At 38.9% G+C, this 12426-nt stretch overlaps 1 protein-coding gene across 1 annotated transcript; it reads left to right on the top strand.

Annotated features, from left to right (window-relative positions):
* Nucleotides 1–1205: 1205 nt before the first annotated feature.
* On the top strand, nucleotides 1206–7557 carry LOC129272601 (monocarboxylate transporter 5-like). The gene is made up of 5 exons (XM_054909720.2): nucleotides 1206–1254; nucleotides 2008–2121; nucleotides 4531–4671; nucleotides 5771–6787; nucleotides 7415–7557. The coding sequence occupies exons 1-5, from the start codon at nucleotides 1206–1208 to the stop codon at nucleotides 7555–7557; spliced, it is 1464 nt and encodes a 487-aa protein (XP_054765695.2).
* The last annotated feature ends 4869 nt before the right edge of the window (nucleotides 7558–12426 follow it).

Raw genomic sequence — 12426 nt, 5'->3', positions numbered from 1 at the left:
ACTCTAAATTACCTCGGTGATTTTGATGTGATGTAAGTAATAATGATATAGGCAACATAATTATAAATAGCGCTTAATACAATGTTGGTAAGCGCTGCATACTATTACCCAGGCTTTAGCAAGGCTATCCTGATCGGACGCTCGAGCATTCAAGAAATACAGGATACCCATGTATTACACCTGCAGAAGCGGATCTAGAGGGGGGGTTGGGGGGGTTGCAACCCCCCCCAAAAAAAAAAATCCGGGGACCATTTTTTTAAATCTTATCTTTTTTTTTTAACTTGTAATTTTATTTTATTCTATTTCTATGTATTTATTTCATTTATTATTATTATTATTATTTCTTTTTGGGGGAGGGGGGGGGGTTGGGCGAACAAATGTCACAGAGTCCCTTGCCCCCCCCCCCCCCATCAGCTTTTTCACACACAGATTTTCAAAAATTTTCCCTACTGTGGGAGGGGGGACACCCCCCTCCCACACCCTCCCCCCTCGCTCGCTCCGCTCGCTTGGACTCGGTCGCTACGCTCCCTCGCATACCACCCCAACCCCCCCCTTTATAAAAAGCTGGATCCGCCCCTGACCTGGGTGGAGAGTGGCCAATGTAGGTAAACGCCTTGCCAAAGGACGCGAGTGCTGCGGTGGAATTTGAGCCACAGCACCTCTATAAACCATGTAAACGGGGTAAATAGTAAAGTAAAGTCTCCAAGTAGTCACTGTGAGACTTTTCTTAGTTGCGGCGAGGTCTCAAGGATGTTTTCCAGGCGTCGCAACGGCTACTTGGAAACATTGTATCACCATCCCCGTGGCTGTCCGGAAAACTGCTTTGACCCTTGTCTGGAGACATCGCAGACATAACAGAGCCATCTCTGAGATTTCGTAGAGGCGTTTCATTTGTTGACTGAAGCAACCAAAACGTTGGAGATGTCTCCGCGACTGTAGAATCTGAGGCATCGGCAAAGGAACTTCTGGTTTGGTCTGATATGGCGTTAAAGTAAGTCTTATCAGTCTTTCTGGTCTTCTGCAGATCAATGCGACTCCTCTGCATTGAGAGGCCTCTGCGACTTCGCACAGACTTTGCAGAGACATCGCAGGACTCTCTCAACATGCAGTCTCCATGACGTTTCTGCAACCATGGACCTACTGCAGCTGGCGGAAACGTCTCAGCATTGGCCTAATGAGCCGTACAAAATGGGCAGATGCGCCATATGGAGCAATATCTCTTCAAAGCTGTGAAAAAGCACATGACTACGGGCGGTAGCTACATGTTTAAGTGATGTTTGATGTAATTTCATCATTATTATTAATTGTTCATTGTAAAGCGCTATGATCATATTTTTGGTAAAGCGTTTTTTAAGTACCTGTTATGTATGGGGGGGGGGGGGGGAGGGGGGGGGGGCTTGGGGGTAAAGTTCTACGTTTTAGCATGCCTACTTGATTTCCAGGGGGTGCTGTTTATGGTGAATAGCACTCTCTGGCAAATCTCGGGGATGCTTCAGTACCCCAGCACCCCAGCTGACCACGGCCATGCTACCTGTTTAAAGTCAATTGAAGTCTATTAAATGGTCCATTGAATAGTCTATTGAAATGTCCTTTGGATAATATCAATCGATGCCATATTTTTTTTCTCTCTCTCTCTCGATTTTGAAGAGGTATAGGCCTAGTAAAGCAAAACAATCACCAAGCCTGACGGATCAAACTGTGTTACACCAACTCCGCTGACTTTGAATTCCTTTATATATATTTTCAATAATAATTTAGCTATGAAGCCATATTTTTTTTTCTCTCTCTATCTCGATTTTGAAGAGGTATAGGCCTAGTAAAGCAAAATAATCACCAAGCCTGACGGATCAAACTGTGTTACACCAACTCCGCTGACTTTGAATTCCTTTATATATATTTTTAATAATAATTTAGCTATGAAGCCGCCATCGGAAGGAATTATTTTGAATTGGCGGCGGGGGTACGTTCTCGTATTTTGTAAATTTGTTATTCTGATCATTGTTGGAGGCATCGCGAAATCGTTTGGTGTTCTTCTCAATGAGATGGTGGTGAAATTAAACTCAAGCTTCACCATTGTTGGGTTCATCTGCAGCCTACCATCCACCCTCACATACCTCGCAAGTAAGTAGGTTTTCATGTTTGAATGACGATGAGCCCCACACTAAAATACCAATATGCAAGTTCCTGTATTTGTTCAGGTATTCACATTTTTTTTACCAGAATGATAATATTGACGTTGATTTCGCCCATGTGCAATTTGAATACATGTATTACCCTTTCCTCCCGTGTGCAACATAAAGTGTGCACCCCAACCTAACCCGTTAATTGGAAATTATTTTCTGTTGTAGCTCTGATATTCATGTAATCAACGGGTTTCAATATAATATCATGGATTTAAAAAAATCTATAAAGTAGAGACATTTTCGCCGACTGTCGATAATTTGCCAATTTTTGGTGAGAAATTTGATCAAAGGTGCCAAATCGCTGTTAATGTTCTAAAATATTTAAATGCAAAGCGTACCTGTTTAGGATATTTTTAGAAGGTGGGTTAACGCGGGTACCCCCCTACCACTCCCCGATCTAAAATCACACACACACACACAAACACAAAAACATAGTGGCAAGTGAGGATCCAGGATTTATCGAGCATGTCGAGGGGGGGGGGGAGGGAGAGCATGCACAGCTTTGATTTTTTTCTGCCAAAACAATAAAGAAGTCAAGGACCACCACAACAGAGAGCAAGGTCCCTTGACCCCAGTGGCGTAACTACGGGGGGGGGGGGTGGGACATGGGGGGCATGGGGGGGGGGGCACGTGCCCCCCAATCGGCTGGCCAAAAAAAAAAAATCGGGGAAAAAGAGAAAAAATGGAAGAAAGGAAGAGAAAAGTAGTGGGGAAAGAAGAAATTATCGTTCATTCTAACGTTATATTATATTATGTTATGTTATATTACATAAGAAGCATTTCTTTCATAACTTTATGAAACATTATTTGCTTCATTGTGTCTTCATTGTTCCTAATGCTCGCATAGACTGTTTAACGAGATATATAATCCTGTTGTACTAAAACCTCCCGTGTTCAAATCAATATACACCAAATATATTTCCTCGCAATTCGAGTTATAATTGTTTTATGTAGTGACATATGCTTCTTTTTCATGACTACTAAAAGTGATTGCCCTATTTTAAGGTCTTAATATAAAACATTTCCTGTCCGTGCTAACGTTCGCATTAGTGGATTGGTGAGATGTCTGCTCTTCATGAATTCTTAAAATCAGTCGTTAAATTGTCAATTTTTCTGATCTTATAAAAAATGTTCAGCTCTCGCTCGCGCTCGCATCATTTGCTTAGTGAAAGACGTAGGGTCTTAGTGAATTCCTACAAACAAGCCTTAGAATGCCCCTCTTCGGGTCTGAATTTCCTAAATTTTCAGCTCGCGCTTCGCGCTCGCAGTATTTGATTAGTGAGGTTCGTATGATAATTATGATTACAATGACTACAAAAGTGCTTATGTGTTAGATGACTATGGTGAGATATTTATACTTTTAATGGATTCCTAAAATATAGTCCTTAAATTTTTTTTAGGGTCAATATATACAAAAATTTCAGCTCGCGCTTTGCGCTCGCATTGTTTGTTTAGCGAGACAGTTACGTATCATGATTACAAACAAATTTGCTTATAATGTCCCTTTTTAGATCTGAATATCAAAAATTTTCAGCTCGCGCTTTGCGCTCGCATTATTTAACCAGTGAGATACATATCCGATTAATGGCACTGCATGTCCTTAAAATATCTTTATTAGGTCAGTATACCTGGCAACTGAGCGCGCTTCGCGCGCTCCCTAAGTGCCTCGAAATTTTTGCTGGTGCCCCCCAATGCCGTGACCCACGGTACGCCACTGCTTGACCCCATTCCCCCTTGATCCCTGCCACAACAAAATCATACATCATGACAATCGAGTTGCGTTCAAATTTTGAGTGGAAAGGTGCTAGGTTTGGATTCAGGGCTGGTCATTGAGCACGGACGTGACAGAGATGACGAAATGACGTTACACAATCACAAGCCAGCTTCGGTATTAATGTAAATCTTACTTTAGTATAATTATGACATCAAAATTTCAATGTTCAAAATTGAAGTGGGCGTCATTTTTTTTCTCAAGCGTCGATTCTTTTATACTGGTTTTAAAAAAATTAAAAAGAAAATAAATCTTTGAAATGGGCAATTTAAACTGACAAATATTATATCCCGAAGTGTTCAGCCCATTCCATGTTTGGGAAGAGGATTTATATAACGATTAACGAATAAATAAAATATAAGCAGACGAAAAAATTACGTGTCCAAAACACACATTATGTATTTCATAGCCTTAATATCATAACTGTTTCTGGCTAATATATATAATATTCATCATCGAATGATTGATTGCAATAATGTCATGCACGTTCAGGAGATTTCAAATTGAAGTGTTGATTATAACTGTTATGAAATTCTGATCGAAATCATGGTGTAACGATTTCCCTTTGTTTGACAGGTCCAATAGTATCTCTAATACTGGAAAGGATGAACGATCGACTAGTCGCCGGGGGAGGAGCAATACTCAGCGTGACTTGCCTACTCATATGTGCCTTTTCAACTAATACTGTAGTTGTGGGCGTGGGTCTTGCATTAACAGGTAAGGGAGATCACGAGCGATGAATATATTTTTAACAATATTTTACTATCATCATTAAAAAAGCAACATATCAAAACGTGACCACTGAACTTATTGTTCTAGTGTACAGATAACATGATATTACAAAATTAAAGTGACAATTCCTTATGATAATGATATTCCGCTTTTATGTAGCGCTTATTACATCGGGACGACATAAAAATAGGAAGCGCGTTAAAGATGTTATTATAAACGAGTTCGAACTGGTTTGTTTGTTTCGATTGATTGAGGGAGAAGGTTGCCTTATGCAGACCCGTCTCTATTTCAAAGTAAAGCTCACTTGATCCTCGTAAATCGTTAAGAGGGCGAAAATGAAGAGGGCCTATTTTGGTCCCTGATGGACACCACAGTTTTGACCCTTGCAGGAAGAATCATCCTGTCCGGTTCCATCTGGCCGGCAAATAAACAAGTAGTGAGGAAATTATTCCATGGCGATCTCCGAGTTCTTGGTGAAATACTAGATATCAAGGATTTTTTTGAAGTCCATGTCGATAGATTGGCGAGAGTATAGGAGACAATAGGACGACGAGATATGAACTGATGTAGAGTTTGAATCATTGTTCACACTTTCAAGATCAAGATAGTTCGAAATATCTGTGTGTCTATCGTCTAAGATATGCCATTCGATCAATAGTGGAATAGTACCTGGTTAAGATGTAAGGGCTAGTTCATTTCTAGTGTATCAATTTCACTTTATTTGAATAATTCATTCAAGCTGTTTGTTCTTCATTCTTTTATAAAACCTGATGCTATAGGCCTACATGTAAAGGTGTTGCTCATTAGATAATTCTCAGAAATGTAACCCCCGGCAGTTTTCTGGCAAGTCATTTATCTACACTTTGCCACTTTCCACCCAAGTGTTGTGACCGCGTAGGAAAAATAATCTTGAATGCTCGAGCGCGCGATCAGGGTAGCCGTGCTGAAGCCGAGGTAAAAGTAGGAGTAATGCAGGAATTAAAATCATTCTATTTAGTGGTACACAAATATTACATGTTATTATTATTATTTAGTTTACCTGTCGTTTACTATCCCCCTCTCTCTATCACCATTTTATTTTTAGGGACCGGTTTTGCCTGTATTTACCTGCCCGCAGCGCTCATCATAAATGACTATTTCCCTGATAACTTTGTTATGATGAACACGCTTTCCTTGTATGGTCTGACTGCAGGTGCAACCTTCATACCGTTCATCGTAGAAAGATCGGAAGAGGCTTACGGGTACCACGGAAGTTTTCTGATCTTAGCCGGTATTGGTTTTCACGTCATGGTGTGTGCTGCAATAATCCGTAAACCAATCATGACGAAAATTAAAAGTCATTGTCCTGAAGCTAATACAATGGGACTGGTCCGAACAGATAGCGAGATGACAAGTAAGCTTATACGACCGAAAAATAACAGCGCTCTGGGATCAAGGGGTGAAGATATTCCTTCTCAGGAACATCAGTCAAGCAGTGCAGGATCTGATCATTCAGAGATTTGGCTTGATGACGTTGATGCTGCTGTGACCACTGAACACTTACCACTGATCACCGAAGAAGACGACGACGACAAGCTGGCAGGGACGTCTGCAGGGACATCGAAGGGCAATACCGAACCTTGGTATACGTTCTGTTGCAGAGGTCTTACGTTTCATGACTGGCTGGTCTTGTTGAACATGCCGTCGTTTTACCTATTCTCATATGCATTGTACAGTTGGATGCTGTTCTTGGTACCCCATGCCGAATCCCTTGGAATTATCAGCTCACATGCGGTATTTTTATCTTCTTTGGCAGGTATTGGTGGTATCTTAGGAAGAACAGTATTCATTATTCTCATTTTTAAAAACGTCGATCCTTTCCTGATATACATTCCCGTCAGTATTGTCTGCACCCTGACTTTTCTCCTCGACTTCGTCGGATCAGGGTATCCTGTACGGGCTGGTTTGGCGTTCGTCCAAGGCATCTGTTTCTTTACTGAAGACACTATGCCCTTTGCCATGGTAAAGAAGACTTCATTAGACCCAGTCAAATTCAGGCGAGCTTCTGCAATGCTATTTTTCTTTACTGGATTAGGAGCAACCTCAGCAGGTTACATGACAGGTACTTGTATTTATATACTTAATTTCGATTTTAACGTTATACATTCACAAAGGACTCCCGGGATTGACTAAATGTCATCTCAATGACATTTGAGTGACGATGATAATTTCCATCAATATTCTAGTACAGTTATTGTAATGATAATGTTCATTCTTGTAGAAAAGCATCTCCCGTTTTCATCTAACGTCTCTATGCGCTTACAAAGGACTTTATGTTACCCTGGAGTTAGCCTGGAAAGTCTTCTACAGCGCACATCCATTTCAAGGAATGAATTCCTGCCAGGTATCCATTTTGTGCTGTTGGGTTAAGCACAATGTGGATCGATTGCTTGCTGAAGGAAATAATGCTGTGGCTGGGATTCGAATCCATGAACCTTCGTATCAACCCTCGGTAGACTAGGGGTCTCAACTCATGATACGATTTGCAAATCTATACAAAATTATGCATTTAATTCTATTAAATGATTTCGATCAATAACGTACTACGTTTCTTCAGCAGTGTTTTATGGTATGTGATGTCAAACACGTGATCGATTGGTGGTAGAAGATGATTGATTCAACTTGTACCGATGGTATTTATCGAATTTCATTGTTTTTTTTTTTAAATCTTTTTCTCTTCCTCTATCAGGATATCTGTTCGACCTAACTCAGTCCTTCACTAAGGTCTTCATGGTCATTGGTGTTTTTCACTTTGTTTCTTTGGTGATCCTGATCATCACCGTTGTCTTATTGAGAACGCATTCGAGGATCACCACGTTGAAAAAGAAGTGATTGACATTGTTCATAATTTGAAAACAAATAAGGCTGCTGGGTATGATGGCCTATCTAATAAGCTTATTAAAGAAGTTATTGATGTTATTGTTTCTCCTATTACTCATATATTCAATTTATCTATTGTACATGGAATCGTTCCTTTGAGTATGAAAATAGCCAAAGTTGTGCCGATTTACAAAAAGGGAAACCCTCAGGAAGTTGGAAATTACCGGCCCATCTCTCTTCTTACATGTTAATCTAAAATTCTTGAAAAGATAATTTCTGTTCGTGTTATGAAATTTTTGAAAATTAATAATATAATATATCCTGAACAATTTGGTTTTCGTGAAAAAACATACAACCTCTCATGCTCTGTTACATTTTATCGACAAAATTTCTTCCGCAAGAGATAATGGGCCACATACTGTCGGTATATTTCTAGACTACTCCAAAGCCTTCGACACGATTGACCATGACATCCTTTTTTATAATAAAACTATCTCTCTATGGATTCCGGGGTAAGGCTTTGGAGTGGTTCAAGAGCTACCTCTCTGATAGAAAACAGTTTGTATTTTTAAATGGTGTTAAGTCTCCCATGCAGTCAATTACATGTGGAGTGCCACAAGGTTCACTCCTTGGACCTATCTTATTTCTCATATATATTAATGATTTCCCTCAGTCATCAAAAATCCTTTCATTTATCCTGTTTGCAGATGACTCAAGCATATTTTTTTTCTGAAAAGAACCCCTGCAATTTATTGCAAACTATCAATTCAGAATTGATTTCTGTTAACGAATGGATCATTGCTAACAGGCTTTCCTTAAATCTTGTTAAAACAAACTACATGTTATTCAGCAACACCCTAGCAACATTGCCAGATAATATTACAATCAGTGATGTTCAGATTACTGAAGTCTTGAGTACAAAATTCCTTGGGGTACACATTGATAGTAAGCTGAACTGGAAAGTTCACATATCCTATTTATGTAAACTTCTTTCCAGAAATTCAGGAGTCATTAATTCATTGAAGAGTATATTCCTTGCCTGGGGTAACGCTGCTAAAGTTCATTTAGATGGGTTATTTAAAGTCCAGAAAAGGGTACTTAGACTAGTATGTGGAGTAAATTCACGATCTCACACTAATATTTTGTTTTATGAAAACAAGTTCCTTAATTTACATGATATATTTGATCTCAACCTTGGTTGCATTATGTATCAATTAAATAAAAGAGAACTTCCACTTGCCCTTGATTCACTATGTGTTAGAAATGACCAAATCCATTCTTACTATACAAGACAAGTTTCTTTTCTCCACTTGCCATTGGTCAAAACTAGTTTTCGGCTAAATACATTTGTTTATACAGGGCCAAAATTATGGAACTCCCTTCCTTCTTCATTGAAGCAATCAGTTAGCCTTAGTGTTTTTAGAAACAAGTTAAAGACCGATTTACTGAAGAAATACTTAAATCAGTAAACAAATGCCTGCTTGTTATATCTCGTCTAACTTTATAAATTGTATTCTTCCCACAATTATCTATGCAAAAATAGAGCTCTGCCTATTTTCTTTATTTTTCCTCTTTTCTTTCTTCTTTTCGAATTTCAGATTCTTATACTTTAGGTGTAATAGAATGCTTGCATTCTGCATTTCACCTTTTTGTTACTTTTTAGTGTATCTTTTGTAAATATGTATATCTGTACTTTGGTTATTTACTCCAATTTTTTGTTTACTTGTTCTATGATGTTTTAAAATGATTGCTAATGTAAGTTTTTAACATGCTGGTGGCCTATGGCCCACAAGCTAAGCTTCTTAGTAGGTCACCACGTTTCATTTCCATCTCTTCTCATGGGTGTTTATGTTCCATAAAAAGTAGTGCATGTATTATGTATATTATCCTGTGATTATTTACTTTTGTTCTTTGCTATTTACTTGTATCCCAATAATTTACTGTTGTTATTATTGTTGTTTGATATCGGAATTGAAACGAAATAAAGATTCATTTATTCAAAGAAACATGTGACGTCATCAAATCGTCCGTTAACACAAAGCGCCGGGAGTGATCGCATTGTTGACGTGTTCGCTTGATTGCTCATAATGATGAATGCAATCAAGCTAAAGTTCAATTCAACAATGCAATGAATAGCTTTAGTTACGGGGCCAAGATCAGTGACTATAGGAGCCCTAAGGTGTAATAAGCAAAAATATGAGTAGGCATGGGAACGTGAAAAATGTATGGTTCTTCGTACTTCCTGAAATATAATTAATCAGGACTACGTTTATTGCGTAATAATATGAGGCTAACATGTGACCTATGTAGACACATCCAGTGGCGTACCGTGGGTCACAGCATTGGGGGGGCACCAGCAAAAATTTAGAGTCACTTAGAGAGCGTGCGAAGCGCGCTCAGTTGCCAGGTATACTGACATAATAGATACATTTTAAGGACAGTGCCATTAAACGGTTATGTATCTCACTGATCACATAATGCGAGCGCGAAGCGCGAGCAAATTTTTTTTGATATTCAGACCTAAAAAAGGACATTATAAGCAAATTTTTGCAATCATAATACATACCTGTCTCGATAAACAAACAATGCGAGCGCGAAGCGCGAGCTGAAATTTTTGTATATATTGACCCCAAACAGGGACATCTTAAGGACTATATTTTAGGAATCCAGTATACATATCTCACCATAGTCATCTAATGCGAGTGCCAAGAGCTTGCTGATTTTGTAAGAATAATATAAATCTAAACACATGAAGCACTGGTAGTCATTGTAATCATGATTATCATACGCATCTCACTAATCAAATGTTGCGAGCGCGAAGCGCGAGCTGAAAATTTAGGAAATTCAGACTTAAAGAGGGGCATTCTAAGGCCTGCTTGTAGGAATTCACGATGACCATGCGTATTTCACTAACCAAATGATGCGAGCGCAAAGCGCAAGCTGAAAATTTTTGATATTCAGATCAGAAAAAGGGACATTTTAAGGACTGATTTTAGGAATTCATGAAGAACAGACATATCTCACCAATCCACGAAAGCGAACGTAAGCACGGACAGGAAATGGTTTATATTAAGACCTTAAAAAGGGGCAATCGCTTTAAGTAGTCATGAAAAAGAAGCATATTGCACTACATTAAACAATAATTATTCGAAGTGCGAGGAAATATATTTGGTGTATATTGACTTGAAAACGGGAGATTTTAGTACAGAGGATTACATAATCTTGTTAAACAGACAATGCGAGCACCAGGAACAATGAAAACATAGGCCCTGCGCAAATTATGTTTCATAAAGTTATGATTTTTTAATGTAATATAACATAACATAATTATAATATAATATAACATTATAATTAACAATAATTTCTTCTTTCCCCACTACGTTTCTTTCCCTTTCTCCCTCCTTTTCTCCGTTTTTTTTTTTTTTTTTTTTTTTTGGCCAGCCGATTGGGGGGGGGGGGGGGGGCACGTGCCCCCCCATGCCCCCCCCGTAGTTACGCCACTGGACACATCAGTAAATATATATGTATTATAAAATCAGATATGTTAATAGATGGCGCATTTACCAACATGACGTTCAAATCGAAGGTCATTGCTTCAGAGACCATGTCAGTTTATTCCCACAAAATACAAAACATACAGCAAACCCGTTTTAAGTGCGACGAGACGATAAATACACTATTAAGCCCACACAACAATAAATGTCGACGATTTATTATCTGATGGTCCAAAGTCCAAGGTATGATTTAGAAGTTGATGTGAGCTATGATTTATTTTAAAGGGTGGATGGCAGGTTAACACCGAGAATCATAGACCGTGTAATATGCAGTATTTACATTCGCGAAAATTGTTACTTTAGTTTGGGGGTAGAAAGAGAGAAGATGAAGAAAAATAAAAGGGGAGGGAGAGAGAGAGAGAGAGAGTGAATTAGGCGGGGATGAGAGGAAGAGGATTATTAATGAATATGACATTAGTAGAATCGACAATGGTATATTAATTCACATATTGGAATCTCAGTGCAATAGTAGTAAATAAGCAGTTTCATTAATAAATTTAAAAAGATCTGTTTGTCAGAATTGTTAATTCTCATCAACCTGCTTCTGGTATGTCTGTATACAAGGGACAGGGAAAGTCACTGGTGTACTGAGATGTAGGCTTAGGGGCACTGGGCCCCTCCCCTGAAAAAAAATAATAAAGAAAATTCCACGACCAAGAAAATAAAGAAAAATAAAAAAAATGATACAAAAAATATATATAAACGGAAAAATATGTGTTGTTATTAAGCGTTTTTTTAAAGCGTTTTCCAACAGTTTGAGAAAAATGCAGTTGCACTTTAAGACAGTTACGTGGATGTTGCTGCAAAGTCTCCCTATAGACACTACGAGACTTTTCTTAGTTTCAGCGACGTATGTTAAGGTCTTAAAGGCGACCCGAGCTTAACGTGTAACTCGCCGGGTAAGTTCGCGATAAAGTGTTCCATTGCAATTATAATGTACGCGCGCCCACTGAATGGGGAGTTTGTGCGAGAAAATCACTTCAATTCAGTAGTACACAGTACCCCGACGGCATGGGTGTCGATCACGGGGGGGGGGGGGGGGTGGGGGGGGGGTGGGGGGGGTGGGGGATATACCCCCCAATATTTCAAGTGGGGGGGGGATGGCCTGTATTATCATCCCCCCCCCCCCAAATAATTCAGGGTAGAAAAATTGTAATAATGATGATGAAAAAATGAAAAGTTTGATAATGATGATTATAGTGATGATTATAGTATGCCATCAATCAGTTTGTTTCCCTCGCAATTTGTGTATATTGTTATTAAATAAAAACATTCTTTTCCAGGACTTTTAAACAGATGGGTGCAGGTTCAAGATGAAAATGAATGA

This window comes from Lytechinus pictus, chromosome 12, assembly GCF_037042905.1.
Source record: "Lytechinus pictus isolate F3 Inbred chromosome 12, Lp3.0, whole genome shotgun sequence".
In the NCBI taxonomy this organism is placed as follows: Eukaryota; Metazoa; Echinodermata; class Echinoidea; order Temnopleuroida; family Toxopneustidae; genus Lytechinus; species Lytechinus pictus.
Note: the sequence above shows the minus strand (reverse complement) of the source record. Positions and strands in the feature narration are given on the sequence as shown.